The 23,483-nt window shown below is 63.9% G+C and overlaps 3 protein-coding genes across 3 annotated transcripts; 2 read left to right on the top strand and 1 right to left on the bottom strand.

Moving 5' to 3' along the window:
• Window positions 1–14: 14 nt before the first annotated feature.
• CHLRE_06g303150v5 (uncharacterized protein) lies at window positions 15–11,333 on the top strand. Its single transcript, XM_001691209.3, has 9 exons — window positions 15–185; window positions 307–3,066; window positions 3,262–3,390; window positions 3,559–3,678; window positions 3,853–7,971; window positions 8,232–8,307; window positions 8,451–8,736; window positions 9,025–9,150; window positions 9,336–11,333. Exons 2-9 carry the CDS (start codon window positions 342–344, stop codon window positions 9,381–9,383), a joined length of 7,629 nt encoding a protein of 2,542 aa, XP_001691261.2. The 5' UTR covers window positions 15–185; window positions 307–341; the 3' UTR covers window positions 9,384–11,333.
• Window positions 11,334–14,864: 3,531 nt separating this feature from the next.
• CHLRE_06g303100v5 (uncharacterized protein) lies at window positions 14,865–19,894 on the top strand. The gene is made up of 8 exons (XM_001691211.2): window positions 14,865–15,585; window positions 16,574–16,882; window positions 17,117–17,330; window positions 17,473–17,611; window positions 17,742–17,869; window positions 17,999–18,176; window positions 18,326–18,436; window positions 18,744–19,894. The coding sequence occupies exons 1-8, from the start codon at window positions 15,183–15,185 to the stop codon at window positions 19,128–19,130; spliced, it is 1,869 nt and encodes a 622-aa protein (XP_001691263.2). The 5' UTR covers window positions 14,865–15,182; the 3' UTR covers window positions 19,131–19,894.
• Window positions 19,895–21,666: 1,772 nt separating this feature from the next.
• Window positions 21,667–23,424, bottom strand: CHLRE_06g303050v5 (uncharacterized protein). The gene is made up of 2 exons (XM_001691359.2): window positions 22,579–23,424; window positions 21,667–22,378 (listed from the first exon to the last, which is right to left on the bottom strand). Exons 1-2 carry the CDS (start codon window positions 23,005–23,007, stop codon window positions 22,088–22,090), a joined length of 720 nt encoding a protein of 239 aa, XP_001691411.2. The 5' UTR covers window positions 23,008–23,424; the 3' UTR covers window positions 21,667–22,087.
• Window positions 23,425–23,483: the final 59 nt, after the last annotated feature.

Here is a 23,483-nt window from a genome sequence, read left to right as displayed (position 1 = left end):
TCGCAAGGCCTAGTCTTACTTCTCTCCTCAACTTGGCGCCATCACTTGGCGTCTCGCGTCCAGCAACCTAGTTTTTCATTGGATCTCCAGAATTATGGTGCGATAACACGGTGGGGTGCAGCAGCCAGAGCCCAGAGGAGTCTGTAAAAGACAGGCAAAGCCTGAAGAAGCCTTTCCACTGGCAGGTGCGCTGAAGCACATATCGCACTATATTGCATCGCTCGGGGCCGACTGCTTTTCCCAGTACAGTGAAGGCGTGAAATCGGTCCTGAGAGTTCGCATGCCGGCGTTGTACCCCTTCTTCAGGCGCAGAGCCAACTAAGAATGAAAGGTAGCTGACGATGTCGCCGGCCGAGCCCGGCGGGGGTGCGGCACCCCCGCCGGGGGTTCATCCTCATCATGCGCTCACAGCACTTCCGCGGGCCCCCAGCCGCGCTGCTAAGCGCGGCTGGCTGCAGCGACTCTGCTTATGTGGTGCCGGCAGCGAGCATGCGGACGAGTTACATCCCGGGGTGGTCGACGGAGCTGGGGGGACCGGTGGCGCTCGCGGGCTGCGCAGCGTCCAGGGCTTGGATACCGCTGAGGGCCTGAAGGTGGGCGCTGGCAAGGCAGCTGCTCTTCACGGCGCCCAGCGCGCACTCAGCTCCGTCCTCGCTGACAGCTGCTGCCCCAGCCATAGCCCCAGCGGCGCGTTGCCGGATGGTGTCGCCGGGGGCGCCGTGGGCGGCGCGCCCGCGCTGCTGATGGCCACCCTCACCCTCAACAACGTGGGCCAGGTCAGCAGCGTCAACTCCCTTCGCCTCAGCCCCTCAACCTTGGAGGTGGAGGCGGGGGTTGCGGGCGCCGTTGCGGCAATGGCAGGGGCGGCTGGCGGCGGGAACAGCGCCTACCCCGCCGCCACTGCCGCAGTGGCCTACCAGTATTCCCACAGCAGCTATGCCATGTCGGTGCCGGTCGCAAACGCCCACGCCGCCGCCAGCTCTGGAAACGTCAACCTCGCTAACGCCTCCAACAGCGGCGTGGCGGGCGCGCAGCCCAGCAGCGGCGCCAACTCCGGCACCTTCATTGACCTCCCCACCATCGCCGTAGCCGGCAGCCCCGCGCCGCTGTCGCCGCTGCTCGTCGGCACGGCGGCGGCGCGCGCCGCCGCACGCCGCATGGTCTCACCTGAGATCGGCAGCTCCCTCTCGGGCGTTGGCGCCGCCGACGGCTCGTCTTTAAGCAGTGCGCCAGGCCGCGGCGGCGGCGGTGGAGCTGGAACAGGTCCCGGCACGGGCACCGCCACGGGTGTGCCAAGCAGCGTGACTGTGGGTGGAGGTATTGTCGAGGCTGACGCAAAGGCTGAGGCGCAGGCGGAGCTAGAAGTGCTGCCGTTGTCGAATGCGCCGTGGCTGCCGGGGGACGCAACGGATGCGGCGGGCGGCCCGGCAGCGGCAGCAGCGGCAGGAGGCGGCAGGAGGGCGGGCCCCAGCCGCGGCGGCGGTGGTGGCGCGCTGGTGTTTGGGGCGGTGGGGCGGGAGGGCTTGCTTGCGCTGGCGCCACCGCGCGGCAGCGATGCCTCAAACATCGTGGACGCGTCGTCGCCGCTGTCGCCCATCGCGTCCGCCGCCAACTCGGCTGCGGGGGCCATCGGCGTAGCAGGGGCGGGGCCAGGGGTTGTGAGCTCGGGACTGCCGCACGGCGGGGTGGCGTTGTTGGGCGGCGCGCTGCGTACTGTTGCGGGCGCCATCTCGCCGGTTGATATGCGGCCGGTGCCAGCCAGCCACACACTGGGGCCAGGGCCGGGGCCGCAGCCGCCGGCGCCGGTGAAAGCCGCGTCCCAGCACTCGCCACCGGAGCGGCCGCGGCAGCCGCTGCCGCAGGCGAGCGCCTCAGCGCGGCAGCCTTCGTCGGGGCAGTTCCGCACGCCCGACCACCACAGCATGCTGCACGGCGCGGCTCACGCGCCCTCCTCTGCGCCCCTGCAGCCGCCGGCGCACCAACAGCCGTACGGACCACCACCGCCGCAGGGCGCGCAACGGCCAGGCTTCCCACCGCCGCCGCTACACATCGCGGCCTCACCCTTTACCTCTCCGCCCACGTCGGCTCCGATGGCACCGCCGCACACGCCGCGCACCTCGCACACAGGCGTGTACGGCTACCACAGCGGGCTGCCCGCCTCACCGCACCAGCCCTTGGCGCCGCCGCACCCGCACTCGCACTCGCATCATCAGTTCTTCGCGGGGCAGCCGGGCTCGCACCCGGCGTTCAACCTCCTCCCACACTCGCGTTCGGCCGTCTACCCGGGGGGCATGATGCCAGGCCCGGGAGCGTTGCCGGTTGGGGCCGGAGGCGGCGGTGGCGGCAACAGCGGCACCCTAGGGCGGCGGTCCTACATGGGCGGCTATGCGTACGGGCTGGGGGGCGGCGGCAGCCGACGCGCCTCCGCCACGCCCGACGCGCTGGCGGCCGCGGGACTGCTGCCGCCCAACGCCTTCTTGCCAAGCGGCGTGTACCCGCACATGAACCTAGGCGGCGGCGCCGTGGGGCCGGGCGGCGAGGGCGCGTCGGCCGCATCGTCGCTGCACCCCACGCCTTCTGCGCCGCTGCAGCTGCTGGGAGGAGGCGGCGCCGAGCCGCAGAGCGCCGGCGGCATGGCGCGTGGCAGCGTGAGCGGCCTGTTGGGGTACTCATACGCCAGTGGTGGCGCCTACGGCTACGGGCCCGCTGGGGACCAGAGCGCCGGCGGCGGCGACGGCTACGTGATGGACGGCAAGTCGGTCCGGTCGTTGGCGCTGTCGACGGCGCGCAACTCGGGCGGCCTGTCTCCGCGGCCCGGCAGCGCCTACGTCTATGGCGGCATGGGCATGGGCGGCATGGGCTTGGGCGGCACGCCGGGTCACCACAGCAGCACCGGCCCGGGCATGGCGGGCGGCGGCGCGGCGGCGTACGCGTCGCCGGGGCTGCCGCCGTCGCCGCCGCGCAGCAGCATCTTGCCGTCGCGCGTGTCGCTCAGCGGCGCGGGCAGTGTGCTGAGCCTGCCCATAGAGACCAACTCGCTGGCGGACGTGACCATGCCGCACACGGGTGAGCTGGAGCTACCGTAATGTGCTGCGAGATGCTTTGTAATTGTTCTTTGTGGTGCCTTATGGTGCTGAGGCTGAGGCGATACCTGGACAGTTGCCACAAGCCCGGCCATCCGTCTGCCCGCTGCCTGACCTCCCGCACCCCTGCTCCCCACGCCTGCTCCCCACGCCTGCTCCCCCTGCACCCATTGCTCAGGCCTGGTGGGCGAGCAGGCGGCGCTGGAGATGGGGCTGCTGGCGCCGGCACTGGACCTGTGGGCGGCGGGCGCGCACGTGTCGCCGCAAAGCAAGATCTCCGCCGGCGCATACGGCGTCGTGTACCGGGGTGAGAGAGCGCTCCCGCTGCGGCTTTATTTAGAGTGGCAGGCGCCTAATGCCGCATCTCCATCCCATGCCGGTTCTGTTCTTTGTGCGTCCAGCCCCTGTGCCGCCGCTTCGCCTCCCCGGCTTTCACTCCTACGTTCGTTTGCCTGCCTGTGCTGCCTCTGTGCAGGCCTGTGGCACGGCTGCACGTGCGCGGTGAAGCTGATGCTGGCGGCCAGCACCGAGAACCTCAGCAGCCAGCTCACAGAGGTGTTCCTGTGCAAGGCGCTGTCATGCCACCCCAACATAGGTGGGTGCATAGCGGGGACCGCGAGGTGGCCATCAGGAGGCCGCGAGGGGACTAGGCGGCGGGGCGGGGCGGTAGTGGCAAGCGGCATGCGCAGGAGGGAGGGGCGCATGGCTTCTGGATTCCGTCGCCAGCCGACCGCGCACTCACTGCCTGGCCACTCGTTCCTCCCCGCAGTGCAAACCTTCGACTGCAACGTGTGGCGCATCACGGCAGACACGCTAGTGGCGGCACAGTACCTGTGTGACGGCGGCGCCGGCAGCCCCTACATTGGCGGGACCGGCGGAGGCGGCGCTAGCGGCGCCGCCAGCGCCGCCATGATGAGACCGTACGGCGGCGGCGGCGGCGCGTACTCGCCCGCCACCGCTGGCGTTTTCGGCATGGTGAATAATGGCGGCAGCGGCCTCACGACGCATAATGCCTCGCCTGCGACGTACGGCATCAGCGGCGCGTGGGCGGGCGGCATGTACCCGCCGGCGCCGGGGTCGTGGGTTGCGGGTGCGGGCACCGGACCGGTGGCGGTGGGCGCAGCCGTCAGCGGCCCCGGCGCCGCGGCCCCGGTGACCTTCCTGCGGCCTGCGGGACCCAGCAACTCGTTCAGCACCGATGTGGTGCCTTCGGCGCTGCTGGCGGCGCACAGCAGCGTCGGCGGCCCGGGTGGCGGCGGCGGTACTACCGGTGGCGGCGGCACCACGACCAATGGCGGCGGCGCCGCCGCCAGCACGGGCGGTGGCACGCATCCCGGCGGCCCGGTCGGTGCGGGTGGACCGGCTCTTGGTGGAATGTTCGACACCAGCACGCACTGCGTCACCAACGCGCCGACGTCGACGGGCACCCTGGCTAGCTCTCTGCCGGGCAGCGTGCAGGACGTGACCATGCGGCGTGGCTCCAACACCATGCCAAACTACCAGCACTACCCTGCTGGCGCGATCCTGGAGTCATGGAGCATGATAGGTGGCCGGCCCTACAGCATCAACACCGCCGGCGCGGTGCAGATGCAGGCCGCGCCCATATCGTCTGCGTCTGGCGGCACCCCCGGCGCGGGCGGCGGGGGCGGCGGCACGGCCGGGCCCGGTGCCGGCAACAGCCCAGTAACGCCTGACGGCGTCGCGGCGGCGTCAGGGAGCGGCGGCGGCAGCGCGGGCGCGTGGACGCACGCAGATGTGGTGGGCATGTTGGCGCGTATGGGCAGCATGGGCAGCAGTAACGCCAGCGGCGGCGGCAGCAGCGCGGCGCAGCGGGGCCAGGCCCTGATGCGGCAGCGCAGCTGGCGCGACGGGCCGCAGGCCGCAGCGCTGGTCGCCGCCGCGGCCGCGGCAGCCGCTGGTGCCGGCGGCAGCGGCGGCCCTAGCGGTGGTGGCCCGATAGCGCCCGGCGGCGCGGCGGCGCAGTCGCTGCTGCCTCGGCTGCTGCTGGGCCCGGTGAGTGAGGAGCGGCTGTCGGGGCCGGAGGCGCTCGTATCCGCGTCCGACGGGCCGTCGGGGCCGCAGCCCCACGCCAGCCTGTGCACCTCGCAGCAGAACACGGCGCCGCTGGGGTCGCTGACGGCTGCGCTGGGCGGCGTCATGCAACTGGGCTCGAGTGCCGGCGCTGCAAACGACAACTCCAACACGACCATCGGCGCCAGCCTGGCCGGCGGCATCACCGCCGCCGCCGGCATCCTGCTGAACAGCGGGACCAACGGGCCGGGGAGCGCGGCGGCGGGCGGCGCCGGAGGGTCTTTGACCAACTTTACGTTGTCGGGGGCCCTGGCCAGCCCCGGTTCGTCCAGCGTGACGGCGATAAGCCCCGGCGCGGCGGCGACGACGTCGATGATGGCGCGGGCCAGGGTAGGGGCCATGGTTGCGGCGGTGGAGGCGCACGCGGCGTCTGCCGCGGCCGTTGCCGTCACAGCGGCTGGCGCCAACCTTGCGGACGACATATCGCCCCTAGGCTCCGGTGTCTGCTCCGCGCCGTTGTCCCTGGTCGCGGGCTTGCCGGCTCGGCAGCTGTCGCAGTCACTGCACCGCCGCTCATCCAAGCCCCAGCAGCCGTCGCAGTCGGGCGCGCAGCCGTCGCATCTGGGCCGGACCAGCTTTGGTCGAGTCAGCAGCGGCGGCGGCAGTGGCGGCGGCTTGGCAAGCAGGAGCGTGTCCAACGGCGGCGGCAGCGGCCGGCCGTCCCTGCTTGGGCCGCGGCTGCAGCAGTCGCAGCAAGACCTGGTGCCGCAGTCGGACCAGGCGCGCGGGCTGCAACAGCAGCAACAGGAAGAGGAGGCGGAGGAGGAAGCCACTGTTGAGTCGCGGGCGCCGACACAGGCGGAGCGCGGCGTGACGTTGCTGGCTGAGGTGGCCACCGCCAAGGGCGCGAACACCGTGTCCCTTGTGGCGTCCGCCAACGGCGTGCAGCCGGGCCAGGCCTCAGCAGCGCCGGTGCCTGCCACGGAGGTCGCTGCGCTTGCGACTGACGGCGGCATCAGCCTCACAGCCCCAGCCCACACCACCAGCGGCGCCGGCGCCTCAGCCATTGCTGTGGCCACCGCCGTTGTGACCTTCTCCGCGCCTGCCTCTGCCTCCGGCTCGCGGCCACATCTGATCCGGACCAGCAGCACTGCGCCGGAGTCGGTCCCTGGCACGCCTCGCGGCACGGCGGGCGCCGGAACGGCGGTCGCGTCCGCTTCTGCCTCCGCCGGTGCAAGTGCCGGCGGCGGTGGCGCCCCTGCTGCAGCTGCGGGCTCTGCCGGCGCTGCGTCCATGCTCTCCGGCAGCGGCGCGAACGTGCAAGGACTCACGGCCGGGGCGCTCAACACGCAGAGCAGCACACGCTCTGCCACTGGTGGCGGCGGCGTCATGCCTGGCCCACTGGGTCTTCCCAGGTATCACGCCCCTGGCTACGCCCCCGCTCTGATGGGTGGCCCCAGTAACATGGCCCATGCCGCCAGTGCGGCGTTAGCCGCAGCGGCCGCTGCCGCCGCCACAGGCGCGGCCGGCGCACGGTTCACTTCGCCCGACGCATACCCGCGCGGCCCCAGCCCCGTCCCGGGCACCTTTTCCCGCAGCGCCAGCAAGCGCAGTGCGGGCGCTGCCGGCATCGGCCCCGGCGGTGGCGGTCCGCTGCACAACGGCGGCGGCAGCGGCAGCATGGGCGGTTCCAACGGACCCGTGGGCGGCTTTGCCGGCGCCATGCCATTCAGCCCTCAGGGGCCGCTGCCCACTGCCGGCAGCCCCTTCACCGCAGGCGCCGTGCCGCCCGGCGCCGTCGGCCCCACCCTGCCGTCAGGCGTGGTGGGCGTGGGCGCCGGTAACATGGGCATGTTCATGGGCATGCCCAGCGGCCCGCTGTCGTCATCGCAGCCGCACTACCAGCTGTGCAGCTCGCCTGCAAGCAGCGGCATCCTGCCGCCCTCCATGCAGCCAGCCTACCTGGCCGGCGGCTTCGCAGTTGGCGGCTTCGGAGGTGGCTTGGGCGGCGGCGCGCCGGGCGGCGCGCACGGACCGGGCAACGGCGGCGGCAGCGGCCAAAATTACACTGGCACGGGCGCGAACGGCTACGGCGGCAGCCGGCTGCTGTCGGAGCGGTCCATGCTGGGTGTGACGGCGATGGGGGTGCCCATGGTCGTCAACAGCGTCGCCGCCGGCGCGTCCGGGACCGGTGGCGGCGGCATGCCGGGTGGCAGCTACGCCGGCGGTTATGCCGGCGGCTACGCCGCCGGCTACGCCGCCGCCAGCGGCGCCGCCGCCGCCGCAAGCGGCGTTGGCGGCGGCGGCATGGCGCACAGCTCAAGCATCAGCATGAACATGGCGGGCCTGGCGGGCGGCGGCACGGTGGCGATGGGCATGGGCAGCATGGGCATGGGCATGGCGGTGGGGCTCAGCAGTGTGTCCATGAGCGGGCCGCTGCAGCCCAAGAGCGCCGTCATGACGGGCGACGACGGCGACGCCGAGGCCGCGGCGGCGGGCGCGCGCAACCTGGCGCACGTGCTGCAGCTGCTGGGGGCGCGGGACGGGCAGCTGGCGGTGGTGGTGGTGATGGAGGAGTGCGACCGCGGCAGCCTGCAGCAGCTGCTGAACAAGGTGGCTGCCTCAGCACGCGGCAGCCTTGACCGCGCAGGCGGCGGCGCGGGCGGAGCTGGCAGCGGTGCGGGCGGCATGTACGCCGGAGAGGTGTCGAGGCCGCCCACGTATGCGCCGTTCTCGGGCGGCGGGCGCTACCCGCCGGCAGCGGCGCTGCGCGCGCTGGTGACGACGGCCAAGGAGGTGGCTCTGGGGATGGCGTTCCTGCACGTCAACAACATTATCCACGGCGACCTCAAGCCGGGTGAGTGATGGTCTGAAGGGATGCTGGGCAGAGGCCGGGAGGGGGGCAGAGTCCCGAGAGCCAGGCCGTGTGTGCATGGGCGCGTGCGACCCGGGTGGTGGGCTGGGTGTAGCTGCCACGGTTGAACGCGCCCCGGGGCACGTGCTCGCAGAACACATTGATGCGTTCGGCCGTGACTCCCTCCGTGCAAGGCTTGATCGTTCGCACCAGCACGTATCCCTCAACTCTGCTCTTGTCGCCGCACCTGACTGACTGCGCAGGCAACGTGCTGATGAAGAGCAGCCGACAGGACCAGCGCGGCTTCATCGTCAAGATCAGCGATTTTGGACTGTCACGGTGAGGACACTTGCTCTATGTTCTAAAGCATTCTCCCGTCGGCAGTGTGTCACTGCAGCAGAAGTCTAGCCAGGGCCCCGCAAGTAAAGCTGACGGATTGCGCGGTTGCTTGCGCCCGCCGCCTGCGGCCCTCGCCTTTGCAGGGTCATGCACCACACGGCGCAGCCGCAGAACGCGCTGTACGCGGTCGGCAGCGGCGTCGAGCCCACCGTCAGCGGCCAGGGCATGGACCCACACGGCGGCGGCAGCGGCGACGCCGACGGCGACGCGGGGCCGCACGGAGCCCTGGACGGCACAGTGCCCTACCTGGCCCCCGAGCTAATCAACCGCAGCCAGCGCAGCAAGGCCAGTGACGTGTGGGCGTACGGCGTGCTGCTGTGGCAGCTGGTCACGGGGCGCCGGCCGTACGAGGGGCTCATGCACGTGCAGGTGCGGAAGGCGGCGCGCGGTGTGTGCCTGCGTTGCGGGCAGTGTATCTATGTATGCTAGACAACGAAAGGAAACGAGACCCGCACCAAACGCAGAAGTTGCTGTGTGCGGCTGCTGCGTGCGCGGCGCGCGCGGTTGACGTGTGTGCTACCCTGCTTGTGACTGTGCGCTTGTCGGCTTGTCCAAACACAAGCTGCGCGTCAGTCAATCGTACGCATTCCTGCAATTCTCGTGCTGACGAACTGTTGTTGCTTGCCGCCATGCTGTGCTCTGTCTGGCTTCTTGCAGATCATGGCTGCTGTGTGCTCCGGCGAGCAGCTGCTCAATTGGCCGCCCGATGCGCACGCCGCATTGGTCCACTTGGGTCGCGGCTGCCTGGCGTTCAACCCGCGTGAGCGGCCCACGTTCGCCCAGGTCAGTTGGTGTCTGGGCGCCTAATGGGCTATAAATGGTGGTACCTGGGTGCTGCCTGGGATTGCCGCTTTGGTGGAATGTTGGCGTCGTAGGCGTTACGCACTGTGTTCCCATTCATACTGCACTGCCATTGTGCAATACGGTGCGCCTATAACCGCGGTCCCGCCTCTCGTCGTTGACCGCAGATCGTGCGGAAATTGCAATCGTTTGAGCAGGAGATACGACACATGTGAGCAATGCCGGCTGCCAGGAAGTGCGCCTCTTTCTTTTATCATCCTCAATAGAGAAAGCCGAGGCGAGACATTTGAGGATGCGGTTGCCTGCGAAGCCACTAGAGCAATGGTGGCTGCTGATGCAACAATAATGTGCGAGCCCTAGAGAAGCCCTCTACATGTCGACAGTTCCTAGAAGCAGGCGAAGAAAAAAAGAGTTACTGTAGATAGATGAGGAGATGCTGTGCAATTGGCGCCCTTTCGTCGTCGCTACGCTGTGGAACTGATATGGATAAATGCCAGAAGCACTAGGCCCCCCTATGGTAGAGCTAAGTGGAGCGAGAGCAGGATAGGTCCCAAGGAAGCATCCTTTCAGCAGGCGTGCGTTGATTTGCCGTGAATCGCTCAGCAGGATTGGATTGGAGTGGTGGATGTTGCCGCAGAGGCAGGGCGCATGGCTGTGCATGGCTTCATGTTCCGCGTCGGTGATCAAGTATCCCTGGGTTCCGTCGTACAACGGCTGGCGATCAATGTTTTCCAACCTTGTTGCTCTCGAGTTTTTGGAGGCGGCAATGCGGCAATGGCATGGCTGCATCAGGGCTGCGGCTGCTGCGAGTGGTAACGGCAGCCCTATGAAGGAATTTCAGCACACGGGGTTGGTTGGGATTTCGTGGTGTCCGGCGCGGGGGTATTCATAATAATGCGGGGCAGCGCGGAATCGCCTATTGACTTGCTGGTGGCGAACAGGCACTGAGCATGCATGTATTTCCCAGGATGGCTGATCGCTTCTTCGGCCCTTATGGCTGGGTCCTTGTGTGTAAGCCGGCGGAGGAGCGGTGCCGGCGCACCGACTGAGACCGGCTGATGCTTGGTCAGGGGCCTGCAGGTGAACTGAGCACATGTCGTGCACTTGTGTGTATCTTGTTTACTGGGCTGTGGCTACTGACTGAACACCTGGTGGGCGGTGTCTGGCGGCACAGGCTCCCGCTGTGGCCGGGACGCGAATCCATGGACCGGCGATGAGCCTGCGGCCCAAGACGCTGGACGCGTTCAGCCGTGCTTGACGGTGGCAACCACAGAGTACAGATGGATGCAGATCAAACGCTCACCGGCGGCGCTGTCGCCATAGGCCTGGGCATGATTTGGGCAGGTATGGATTTGGCTGGTACAGATGTGTCTTTGTTGTCACCTCCAATGCATATGTGTGGGGGCATGGGTTTGATGGATTGGCGCCAGTATGGTGTACATGGCGTCAGTGCACATTGGTCTTCCTCGTGGACGACCCTAGCATTTGGAATGCGGCACCGGGGCGAGAAAGCCCGGCACGCGATAGCTTAGCATAGGGATTACCGTAGTGTGGCGGTTTGGCAGGCTCCTGCGGTGTTTCAGGCCGTTGGTTGTGTAGCGCTGGCTGGCGTGAGTGGCGGGACTTTAGCATCTAGCAAGCGCGTACAGGGTCCATACAGGGTCCATACAGGGTCCATACAGGGTCCATACAGGGTCCATCCAAAGCGTGGCCGCCATACGCTTCTATCAGAGCATGCTGGATCCTGGTGATCTGAAGAAAGGTGGGGAGATGACGCGAGAGACGTGCATGCGTTTTGTATTGGGCATGACCATTCGTTGCTGGCGGCTTGGTCTGGGCGTGCCGTGCTAGCCTGCTAGCTGTGGCCGAGGCGCAACGGGGGCCCTACGTACGGCAGCCAGTCCTGCGCCGGTGCAATGAATAAGTCGGACTCCGTGGTTGATTTTCTGTGAGCTGTCATCGACGATGAGCTGGACGTGTGGGCGCTTCAAGCATATGCATCGCGTTGTTGGCATTGTTGTGTCAGTCAATAGGGGTGGTGATTGGTACCGGAGTTTGAGTGAGCAGTTCAGCAGTGAGGGGTGTGGCAGACGCATGCAAGTGGATGGCTCTGTGCCAGGCCATTGCTAACTCGGCAAGGCCGAGACGTGTAACGCAAACTTTGTGCACATCTGACAGTCCGTCCCCCTCAACACGATTCGCAGAATCGCAAGAAGTTTCTACACATCTGGCGGGGAATCCGAAGCTTCTAGGTAGAGACAAAAGGTCCTTCCCGCTGCGCCCATAACTCTCCCGTCTGAGGCAGAAGGTTTTGGTGCTGAGCCCCCCGAGCCCCTGGGGAGTGGCACCCGGGTGGCATCAAAGCCGGGTGGCAGAGGTCAGGCCCGTAATGTTTGATGGCGACGCAGAATGAAGGAGCAAGCAGGTTAAGCAGGTTGCTAGCTACATGGAGCGGCGGGAGGAGGGGGGGGGGTGTAAGCCGTTCACGTGAAGAACGGAGCGATGAAACCAAGAGTATGAAGAGCCGGCGGGGGGGCCGGGTTCGGCCACTGTTATGTAAGTCCGTCAGCGGCAGCGTGAGCAGGCGTGAGGCCCCCCGGTTCGTGTGCAGGCCCTCAACCCCCTGTACATAATCACATTCCCGCCTTAACCTGCCTCGCTACCCGCAGGGCTCCCTGTGCATGTGCGGGGACGGCTGGGCACTGGGGACGGATTGATTGACAGGTTGACGGTTGAAACAGCTCATGTGCGCTCTCTTCTTCCTCCCCGTTCCCCATCCCCAGAACCGCGACGTCTCCGCCGCCAACGTGATCCGCGTGCTCCTCCTGATGAAGCTGATGGGCTTCGAGCGGCCGACCAAGCTGCAGCGGCCGCCATGGCCGCCGGCGGCGGCGGGGCCGGGCTGAGAGCCTGAACGGCGCTAGCAGGGCGTGGGGCTGAGGGTGCACGTGTCGATTGGCGGCGAGTGACGTGACTAGTTTGTTAGCTGCGGGTTAGCACGGACTGTGCACCCCACCCAACCGGCCACGTCCGGATTTGCGGGGATGCCAAAGGCCCCCAACATAGAGGCGTGTGCAATTTGCGTGTGCTTTAGTAGGCGCCCGCGTCAAGGTGGCTGGGTTGATAACGACCCGGGAGGGGAGGGCTCAGCCCTTTTCCTGCCTCCCTAAGGCAGCCACCTCCTTGTTGTCAGAGGCGATGGTTATCAAAAAGCATTTGCCAGGACCGTTCATACTCTTGCCTTATCGATAAGCGTGCCGATCGACCTGCCCACTGTATCCTATCCTCGCAACAACGCGCCCAGCTACAGCAAGGCGAGACTCACGTCAGCACGCCAATACGCAGCCCGCTCGCGTTTGCCTAGTGCGGCCGCCTGCAAGCCCGGCCCAGCTTCACCGCACGGCGCTTTCGTTAGGCCAGGCCCCGAGCCTCTCTCTGACAAAAACAGGCCGGTCAGTTGTGGTCGTGCTTGGCTCATCCCGGCGCCCAATCCACACCCCAACGCAGCACCGCAAGCGCGCGTTGCGCGTTTCGCACATCACGAAACAGCCAGCAATCCTTTAGCTATGCCTATGCGTGCCAGCAGAGATCGCTGAGCCGACACCGGCCAGTCTCGGTCTGCGAGCAAGCAAGCACCGCTTTCTAGGCGGCACCGCGCTCTCTTCCTCCATGTGGCAACGTCCGCCCTTGACTTGTTACACATGCGCGCCACTACTGCGGGGCCCCAGGTGATTCGCACCCTGCATGTCATGCATCCACCCCAGAAAACGTGTATGCCATCCAAAGTCCCAACAATTTGTACTACGCCAGACAACCCCCCCCCCCAATCCACATGTCCGCCCACTAGCGCGTTAGGCCTTGCTCTTATGTCGCTCAACACCTTTCCTGTCCCAATGGCGTCTGCCATGGGTGAAAGCAAGACATTAGTACCGCTGCCGCCCGCAGCGCACCTCGACAAAAAACACCCGCGCGCCCCGCATCGCGCCCCGCACCCGTCTGCAACCAGCCCGCGCGCACAACCACCCTATCGACTTACCACTTGGCCGTCCATATGCACGCCCTGTTGGCAACGCTTCAGGCTTCGAACCCCTCTAACCATTGCTGCAGCAAACAGCCGCTTGCGAGCTAGCCTGCGATGCGAGCTACCCAGCCACCCTCCAAGCAGGCTGGCCGCAGCTGCCGGCCGATAGCAACGACGGGAGGAGGCCGGCGCTCCTGTCTAACCTAGTTCAGGGGCTGACCCGGTTTCCATAAGCTGCCTCTGGGCGCACACGGTTTCACACGGTTGACAGTTGGGCTGCAGCGCGGGCGGGACTCGCTTGAGTGCATGAGAGTCGCTGGTGGGCACGCGCGGGCGGGGCGCAGGGGAACTCGGCGGAAACTCGGCGGAAATTCGATGGAAACTCAGCCGAGTCACTTGAGCTGGGACGCACTTCACGGTCGCACTGCAGTAAGAGCATTAGGCTCACATCAAAAGATGATGTTAATGGTTCATGGAGCAAGTGCAGGCTTGGGGGCTCCCAGTGAAATTCCTGGAGGGGCCCTCTTTAAGTTGCTACCGCGTATCCAGACTTGCACGCAAACACGCACCGCCAACTCACGCTCCATGCCCTTTGTGCCTGTCATGGCGTACGACCGGGATTGCGCCTGCAACGTGCGCGTTGCTCTTTTACTTGCATCCACTTCTTCTCTGTGCCTTTATGATTGCGATGTTACAGACAGCCTGACCCCGCAAGCGTGGAAGGGGCGTTGAGTGCCCTGGACTGACATAAGCCACGGGGATCCATCCTGTGACCGGAAACCACCACCAGGTTGGCTGCACACCCTCAGGCCCTCAGTCCAGCGACTCCACGCACTGTGAGTCGAAGCCAAGCCAGGCACCCGGGTGCGTGACCCGCCAAAGCCAAACCGTACAGCAAAATTGCAATTCTTTTCGGTCTTTTGGTGGTGACACTCCCGCAAGACGGGGCACGGACAGGCCAGTGGTCCGCCGACCGCCCAATCAAACAAAGGCACCACTCATTTCGCACGCCACGGAGACGCACGCACGCCACGCCATGTCTGATCCAAGCCCGAAGGCCCAACACAAGGCAAAGCCTCCACTTCACGTGCCACAGGCACAGTACTAGCCTAGACATTGGGCAGAGCCCCACAGTCCACACCGCACGCGCGAAAGACAAGGCCGAGGGACCACAACCACCCAGACACACCCACACGATCAAGCGGCGAGACCACCAAGCAAGGGGGCAGAGCGACCAGGGGCCGGCCACACAGGGCCTGGCAGGCGAACCATCAATTGTTAGGCGTTGACGGGCGTTGAATTGAAGACACTCATCGGGTTCGCCCCCTGACACGCGGTCAAGCTACATTCCTAGTCATCAAGCATGCAAAGTGCGTGCAGAAGGCTCCCTGCGCGCTAGAAACGCGCCAACGGCTGGCGAAAGCAATGGGCCTCTTTCCAGTGCGGACTTTAGCCATTTAGTGGCGCAGACTTTAGTGGGCTTCTTCCTCTGCGATGCTAAATGCTTGCTAACCTTGTTGTTTTAGGCTAATAGCGACGAAGGCCTGTCAGTTGGCTTGCTGGGTGTTTGCCGCATGTCACCCCTTGGGAAAGGCAGTCCCCGACCAGGTCGCAAAATCCGACCTTGGCTTTACTCCGCCCCGATTTGTTTCCTGGTATATTTAGTGTTGTTATTGCAATCCCACAAGGCAGCGGTACTGCGGCGGAGCATTCTAAAGGGGGCGCCACTAAATCGACTGGAAAGAGGCCCAATCGCATGCAGCTGCCGCAAGACTCTACGTTACTGTGTGTTTCTCTTCAAGTAGAAGAAAATTGCCGTAGGAATGGGAGGCGCTAGGTGCTAAAGTCTCGGCCTCCGATGAGGACTTGGGCCATGGGCCAGCTCGGCCAGAGTCCAGAGAGAACTGCTGCTGAATATCTGCGCTGCATGGTATGAGTTCTGATTTCAACTTCTTGTGTCTGCCTTGATACAGCAACTTCAAGCACCGCGAAAATGTCCAAACGCGTGCGCGACTCCGCTGACATTCAGTCTGAGATCGACCACGTCACAAGACAGATAGATGATGCCGACGCGCAAGTGCGTAAGGCTGAGGACGCAGTGCAGAGCGCAACGTCAGCTAGGGATGAAGCTCAAGCAAAAGTTGACGAGACAGCAGAGCAGCTCAAGTGTCCAGATATCAGCGAGCAGGAGCGGTCGGCGCTGGTTGCGGAGCTGCAGATGCGCAAGGCTAGGTTGATAACTGCTCAGAAGGATCTTGAACGGCTGAGCAAGAGGGAGGAGCAGCTGCGTGAGGAGGAGCTACAGCTGCGTGAGGAGAAGCTACAGCTGCATAAGAGGGAGCTACAGCTGCGTGAGGAGAAGCTACAACTGCTCAAGGAAGAGGAGCAGCTGAACGGTGAGGTGTTGGGAGGGGAGGAAAGGGGCAGCGCGCGAGTGCGGCGACGCATGGGGCACGAGACCACTGTTCGTACTGGAGGAGAATCTGGCTGGATGGCAAGCGTGCGAGCGCCTCTATGCTATGTAATGATTGCGCCAGTGCCGTATGGGGGCGTTCAGGGTGGTTTGATTTGGGCGTCCGGTTGGCACGGTATTTGGACTGCACCACCACCGTCACCAGCCCTACACCCACCCACCACCACCACCACACGCTTGACCACCACATGTCTCTCCGGCTAATTTTTGGGCTGAGCCCCCTGAGCGAAGCGATCCAGGGGGGGCGAAGCTGCCTGCTGCACTAGTGCTTGATAGCTGGGCGCGACTGGGCACATATGGCGGGCGGTGCCTGTACCAACCGACCCCGGCTATGTCCGGGAGATGAGGCTAGTATCGGAACCTTCGGCCTCAGACGGAGGACGTGGCGTGGCGGCACAGCCCACTTTTCCCTTGCAAGGGAGAGCCACCTTTTCTTGTCTCCGTTTTCTCCCCGTTTTCTCCCCGAATGCTTCTTTTTTCGTGCAGCCGTGAGTTGGTTCTCGTGTTTTTGCTGACCCAGGAAATCACCTCTTGCGGCGCATTGTAATGAGCATGCACGTTTGGACCTGTGGTCTATACACGCATGGCCTTGGTGAAAGAGTCCATCTCAGAAGAGGACTGCAGTAGTATGGTAGCTGCGGGGACCTACTGCTTCCGTTGTGGGTGGGCGGATTTGTTTCTCAAGTGACGTGCAGTTCCTGCCCTATGCTTGCTGCCTGAGGCCGCCAGTGAGCACATCCACGATGCCGTTGAGGGAGGGGACGAGGGCGCGTGCATGGAGGCCATTTTAGCTTTTGGCATCGACCGACACAGTGCTGCTCGCTCACAACGCGTCACAGCCCCATCGTCAACGCAGTGCGCCAACTGTGCCACGTCCTCACTGTTTGTGCCCTATCGCCCAACACACGCAGACCCTTCTTCCGCCCTCGCCGAGCAGCTGCTTGGTCCTGACCTACCGGCGCCTCCTGAAGTGGACGCCCTGTACAACTTCATGACCACGCCGCCTGCTGCTCCCATCCCTGTCTGGGGCAAGTTGCCCAGCGCGCCCCACGAGCACTTCACGGCCGCCAAGGGCGACTTGGCCAGTGCGTTCAACCACAGTCTGTCGGGACTGCTGGTCCAGGGTTCGACTGAGATGTTTACGGTCAACATAGAGAACACAGTGGTTGTGAGTCTCCTGGTAGCGCTGGACGTGGCGCTGCCGGACAAATCATGCATTGGTAAGATGGGGCGGGGTGGGACGGGTAGGGATGTACCGAAGCAGGGACAGGGGCGGACCGAAGCAGGAGCGGGGCGGGTTAAGCTGGGATGTTGCAGATAGGGCGGGCCGCCACGAGGTACGTTTGGGGATGGGTGACAATTTGAATGGCTGGCGGTGCTCAGGCTTATGGCCTTTCAACATTTTTTTGGATTCGATGCTCGGATTTCCTTTCATTCAACGCCATCGGTTCCAGGGTTGGTGGTGGAGCGAGATCAACAGGACTCGAGCTCCATGATAGCTGTTACATCACCAAGCGGCAGCTCGCTGCGGCCGGATGGCGTGCTGCGGGACCAAGCCGGCGGGCGTCTTCTGGCAAAATGGGAGGACAAGGCACAGGGCCTCTTGGATGACGCAGTCAATGACCTGCACAAAAAAACCGCTATTTGGACGCCCCTTTACTATGGAAAGTGAGATATGGAAGGTCTTTGCGTGCCCCTGTGATAAATGTGACGAAAAGATGAAGAAGATTGAGCAGCCTAGCCTGACACGTGTCAATCCTCGCACTGAGCGTACATGCGTGTTGTCTGTAACGTCCGCCATCTGCCGCAGCATCAAGTACCTGCCCTGCTTCGCGGCAGCTGGTGCCAAGCTCCAGTTCTACGCCATCCTAGCCGAGGGTGGCCTAACGACCAGGCCGCACCCGATGAGCCCCACGTATGACCTCACCAAGCCAATCGACCGCGCCCGGGTGGGTGGGCCCCGGGTCCTATGCCTGTGGTCTAGCAATCCGGTGCTCCTAGCCAGGTCTTGCTTACTGCTTTCCTACAATGGACGACACGCCAATCACTGACCCTGCTGTTTCCCCGTGCGAATTGCAGGCTGTCATGGCAACTGTCAAGTTCTACCAGCTGCTGAAGGCGCAGCGTGCCTGCTACCCGCAGTACGTGCTGCCCGCGGCCCAGGAGCTGTCAGCCAAGCACCCCATTGCTGGGTTCACTCGCTCTGTGTGAGTCTATCTGCATGCTGTGCGTGTGTTATCAATGTTGTTCTGCACGCAGCCGCAACGGCAACAGCGGCAGCAGTACCTCGACGGCATGATTGTGAGCGAGCTTGTTTGGGCCTGCTGCTGTTGCAGGTACTTCCGCACCGATGAGCTGACGCTGCGCAAGCGGGTGGTCCCGTGGGAACGCTTTGCCGCCTGGTGCGGCGTCAGCCTCAGCGACATGCAGCGCCTGTACCGGTCTACTGTTGGGCAGCAGGGCCTGGTGCACGCAGTGCGAGGACCCTCGGACGAGGAAGACAACACTTACTCGGTGAGTTCGTTCTCACGATGTCGTTGCGGTGATTGAGCTGGGGTGTGTGTGTAAATACCAGCCCAGCTGGGGGTGGCGGTTACCCGCTGCGCGTCCAGAGTCATGAGGGGCTGGTTCACCTGCGTATGGGTCACGAACTAACTTCGCAGGTGGATCTGGCGCCTGTGGGGCTGTGTTCCGGCGACGCGCTGCCTCGCAATGAGATGGAGGCGCGGGACATGATCCACGGTCTGCTTCATGGGCTGGCGGCCCTGCATAAGGTAGGTGCGGCTGGCTGGGGTACATGGTCATCCGCGGGACATTTGCGGTAGGTGGGTCCGCCTCATTCAAGAGCTACGGAGCTAGGGCACGGTCGTCGCAAGCAGCCATTATGCATATGGAAGTGCGCATACAGGTCGGTATGTGCTGCCATGCATCCATCGATGCATCGATGATAATAGCTACTGGTACGCCCTGATTAACGCGTGGCGGCGTGTTGTGTGCCAGCCGGCAAGAAAGCTGTCAACTGACGCCGGTGCGGGCCAGCGAGGTGTCAGCTAACGCCGTCCCTGTGCCTGCCCGCTGCAGGCGGGCTTCGTGCACCGGGACCTGCGCTGGGACAACGTGGCGTGCTGTGCACGGGAGCCTCGCCGCTGGTTCCTGATCGACCTGGAGTGCAGCGCTGCTGCGGACGCGGAGGTGCTGACAGGCTTTCAGCTGATGGGATGGGAGACGGGGGTCACGCTGGTGAACGGGCGCTACACGCGCGAGTCGGACATTTACCAGCTCGGGCGACTGGTGGAGAAGGCGTGTGAGCGCCTGGAGTTGTCGGACGCGGCCAAAGAGTTCATGAGTGCACTGCTCACGCGCCCTACGCAGCAGCGGTCAAGCGCGGCGCGGCTGCTGTCCAATAAGTGGATCAGCTGCGTGGGCGCGGCCTGCAGGGCTGCGGGTGCGCAACCAGGCGAGCGCTGATGAATCCGAGTCATGTGCGGGGGTTTGGTTGCGGCTTGCCTTACGGACGAAGGATGGAGGGTCGGTGCTGAGGTGTTCAGGTTTAATACGACGGACCCAATGTGATGTGCCACGACCATGGGTGGGCGGGTGGTTTGGAGCAAGAATTATGCTGTACGGCTAATAACTCGCACATTCCGGCTGGCCCACGCTGTTTGTATTCAGTGTATGTGGCGAGGGGCAGTCGTCAGGCACCGCCGGGTTTCTAGGTAGGTGGTGCTGTGTGTCGGAATTGGTTCTCCTCACGCACGGAAATTTTCTTCTACGTGAAGAGAAACACACAATAACGTAGAGGCTTGCAGCAGCTGCATGCGATTGCTTTCGCCAGCCGTTGGCGCGTTTCTAGCGCGCAGGGAGCCTTCTGTGCACTTTGCATGCTTGATGACTAGGAATGCAGCTTGAGTGCTTGACCGCGTGTCAGATGGGGGAAATCACTGACCCCAGACTTCAGCGGATCCCTCCTAAAATGTTATGAAGCATGGCGGACACTATCCATATGGATTCTGTGAACTCAGGGGGGGTGAAATGATATGCGCCCGTCAACGCCAAACAATTGGACGGTTCGCCTGCCAGGGCACACTTGACGTTTGCTCTGCACGACTTGCACTAGGACCGTGAGAGTCGTGCATACGTTCTGTGTTGGGCAATACAGTTCGTTGCGGAACTGCAGTGCGACCGTGAAGTGCGTCCCAGCTCAAGTGACTCGGCTGAGTTTCCATCGAATTTCCGCCGAGTTTCCACCGAGTTCCCCTGCGCCCCGCCCGCGCGTGCCCACCAGCGACTCTCATGCACTCCAGCGAGTCCCGCCCGCGCTGCAGCCCAACTGTCAACCGTGTGAAACCGTGTGCGCCCAGAGGCAGCTTATGGAAACCGGGTCAGCCCCATGCGTCTCTCTGAGCTTACACGCAGCTCACACACGCAGCGTCCCAGACGGCGTGCGCACGACTATGCACTCCCACTCACGCGCCGCGCCAACAGCCACACCCGCCGTGCTCCACCGTGCCCAGACGCAGCTTCCCACACGCGTGCGCGCTCAACTGCCAGCTCCCACTCGCGCGCCTGCCGACTAGCATCAACTGCCCGTGTGCGTCACTACAGTCCGGTAGCTTCCGAGCCGGACCGCCGTACAACTACCTGCTCACACTCGCGCAGCTGCCAACTGCCACGCTACCTCCTGTACGGCTGAGGGGGGTTGGGGTGCCGTACACGAATTAGTTGGGGGTTAGTCGGAGCTGTCCTAGAACCGCCATTACACTATTTTTTGCCGAGGCCAGTGAGCTAGCACAAGCAAAAAGAAAAGCGTGAGCATGAGCAGCGACCGCAACTGCTACGTTACCTTTGACGAGATAACCGCGCGCCAAGCTGCGCCACGCCGGCGTCCTAAAGCTTGTGCATACGGCTGTCAGAGGCTGGGCTGGCGTCGACTGGCCGCAGACTACCAAGCGAAGGCTGCGATGCGTTGTGATAACGCGAACCCCAAGAGACCCACCTGGAACGCAGCCAGGCATCCGCGGTAAGCCAGGAGTAGTACGTACATGCGAGGACAAGAGGAAAGAGAACGGCAGAAAGGAGGGTGCAGCATGGCGGTTGTCAAAACGTTGAGGCCGGCGCAGAAAACAAACCAGGGTGGCTGCCTAGCTGCGGCCGGGCTGACGCGAAGGCTGACTGGCTGCTGTAAATGGTGAGCTGAGACTGGTATGAAAGGCTGGTGCCGGCCAGGCGAGTTGGACATGAGGTGCCGCTGCATGGGGACATGACGCGGTGTAGGCCATGGGGTAACTGACGGGTGCGGACCGTAGTACGGTTCCCCATATGTGTGCGATGGGACAGTGGTAAGGCAGGTTAGCATACCACCGCACAGTATGTGGATGGTAAGCCGCAGCACGCAGCTAAGAATGTTGTGGCTAGGGGATTTCCTGCTGTTTGGTTGATTGCTGGCTGTGCTTGTGCTTGGCAGCGGGACGTGGCTGGATGCATGGCGGGCCGTGCATGTACAAGCCGGCCCCGACTACGTCCGTCCGGGAGATGAAGTAGACGCTTGCGGCCTCAGACTGAAGACGTGGCGTGCGTGGGCTCAGGGAGACTGGAGACGTGGCGTGGGCTCAGCTCAGCTTTTCGACACTAACTACCTCGATGTAGCTTAGCATGGGGATTACCGTACCATAGTGGCGGTTTGGCAGGCTCCTGTGGTGTTTCAGGCAGTTGTTTTGTAGCGCTGGCTTACTGGCGTGAGTGGCAAGACATTCGCATTCTAGCAAGCGCGTACAGGGTCCACGAAAAGTGTTGCCTCAATACGTAGAGGTTATAGCACGGGGGCACGTTATAGTAAGGAGCATGCTGGATCCCGGTGATCTGTAGAAACATGGGGAGATGACGCGAGACTGTCCAGCCGACCGGGGCCATCCGACGCGAGGGCATCCGAAGCTCTAGCGCACTCGCCACGTCCCCCCCCCACGAAGAAGCAATGTGTTTGGCCTACGCCTGGATCAGGCGATAACCGGGACGGTGTAAGAGGTACAGCACTGCACAAACCGCCGGTCTGACAGCTCCTCACATCACAGGCCTAGGCCGGGCGGCGTGATTTGCAATCGGGACAAGATATTTGACTCCCCTCGCATGGGAAAAGTGGGCTGCGCCCACGCAATCAAGGAAGCGCCACAAAAAAAGTACAGGTACTAAATGTACTACAGGGTCCTAAAACTCAAGACACCGTGCTCCCCCTCACCCCACCTGCCCGTGCATTGCATCATGTAGTTGCAGACTCCATGTATAAAAGAATAAAACATACCCATACGTACCCAGCAGCTTCGACAACTAACTAACCGTCACCGCACTAGTCTCGCGCTGCATGTATGTGCGTCCCGAAGAGCAACGGAGCAATCATGCATAAGATCACACTGTATTTCCGTGCTTGACTGCTAGCTTGGATTCTGGAGTTGCTGCGCCATATCCCTGGAATCCACAGGCCGCTGCTGCCCACCGCGCGCAGCCGCTTCTAATGACGGAGCGGACTGAGAGTGCGGCAGGCCCTTGCCGCCACTGCCGCCGCCGCCGCCGCCTCCCGCCAGGGCCCCCAGTTGTGCCACTGACGCTGACGAGGTCAGGGAGCAGGCTGCAGCAGTGCCTGCTGCGCCCTCAAGGTCACCAATGTAGTAGGCTGCCAACTGCCGCCACGCCACGGGGTACGGACGATGTATCTCCCGGAACTCCTGTTGTTCATGCAAGTGCGCAGACAGGGTGTGGGAGTGATGATGTGAGGACGGGGCGCCAGGCTTGAGTATACACAAGCGGCTCAAGCTGCAACGCATAGCAGTTTGGCAGCAATGGCTCCATCCGCGAATCCGCGATTGATATACCCGCCCCCGGCTCCCACATGTGTGCCCGCCCCGCAACCCCGTCCGACGCCCACCTGGCTGCAATCGCTACCCGCATGCGCCAGGATGGACAGAACTGTGGAGATGGCGGCGTTGTCGTGCCAGCCCGGGTGGTTAACCAGGTGCTCGGTTATGTCGTACACGCGGCCGTCCACCGCGATCCAGGCGTCGTCCTTGGCTGCGTGCTGCCGAACCTCTTGCAGGCTAAAATTTCGGCCCAGCTTCCGCAGCTGCCGCCGCGTCATGCGCTGCGCCGCAATGATCGGGGCGCCGGTGGGCGGCGGCTCAATGTGTGGCAGCGAGCTGCTTGCTGTGCGTGAGCTGGAAGCGGTGGGAACGGATGCAGTCGCTGTGGCGTCAGACGACGAGGACGAGGAGGAAGATGCGTGCCGCGGCAGCGAGGGGCTGCTGCTGTCGCCGAGCGTGGCCCCGTGGATTTGGGGCAAGCTTATTGTGCGGCTCATTGCGTCTACGTGTCCATGTAGCGTCGGCGACGAGAGGCCATGACTCAGGGATAAGCGACCTGATGATTGTGGATGCCCCTTCACCTCCTTGCCCGCTGTTAGAAGCGCTACAAATGGGCACGCCATATCAAAAGAATGTAGATCCAGCGAGCGGTAAAGAGCGCAGCTGGGAACCGCAATGTTTCAAGCGTAGCAATGAAGCAAGGGCCACAACGCAACACCCGTGACGTTGAAATGCTCGGCTTATGCGTTGTGTTTGTTGCAGGAAATCCAGGAAATATAAAGCGTTGTAACGAGGGGCTCCTTTGAGGGGCTCCCAAAAGAACCTCAGGGCCCCTGTCGCAAAGCGCAGGGGCCAAGGGTGGCTTAGGGTTTCATTAGTAACTGCCTGTGGTTTGTCGCGTTTTGTGATAAATGCTATGAAATAATATGTGCGGCGCTTGTGCATCGTTGTGTTGACAGTCGCGGGGCTGATT

Source organism: Chlamydomonas reinhardtii, chromosome 6 (genome assembly GCF_000002595.2).
Source record: "Chlamydomonas reinhardtii strain CC-503 cw92 mt+ chromosome 6, whole genome shotgun sequence".
NCBI lineage: Eukaryota > Viridiplantae > Chlorophyta > Chlorophyceae > Chlamydomonadales > Chlamydomonadaceae > Chlamydomonas > Chlamydomonas reinhardtii.
This window is presented reverse-complemented; position numbering and strand designations above follow the sequence as displayed.

Excerpts from the sequence above, each read along its gene's own strand:
- CHLRE_06g303150v5 (XM_001691209.3), top strand. The coding sequence starts at position 342 with ATGTCGCCGGCCGAGCCCGGCGGGGGTGCGGCACCCCCGCCGGGGGTT. Across the intron at positions 3,391-3,558 it reads ATACGGCGTCGTGTACCGGG|GCCTGTGGCACGGCTGCACG; the intron begins GTGAGAGAGCGC and ends GCCTCTGTGCAG. Across the intron at positions 9,151-9,335 it reads AGCGGCCCACGTTCGCCCAG|ATCGTGCGGAAATTGCAATC; the intron begins GTCAGTTGGTGT and ends CGTTGACCGCAG.
- CHLRE_06g303050v5 (XM_001691359.2), bottom strand. The coding sequence starts at position 23,007 with ATGAGCCGCACAATAAGCTTGCCCCAAATCCACGGGGCCACGCTCGGC. Across the intron at positions 22,379-22,578 it reads CGGGTAGCGATTGCAGCCAG|GAGTTCCGGGAGATACATCG; the intron begins GTGGGCGTCGGA and ends CATGAACAACAG.
- CHLRE_06g303100v5 (XM_001691211.2), top strand. The coding sequence starts at position 15,183 with ATGTCCAAACGCGTGCGCGACTCCGCTGACATTCAGTCTGAGATCGAC. Across the intron at positions 15,586-16,573 it reads GGAAGAGGAGCAGCTGAACG|ACCCTTCTTCCGCCCTCGCC; the intron begins GTGAGGTGTTGG and ends CAACACACGCAG. Across the intron at positions 17,612-17,741 it reads AGCCAATCGACCGCGCCCGG|GCTGTCATGGCAACTGTCAA; the intron begins GTGGGTGGGCCC and ends TGCGAATTGCAG.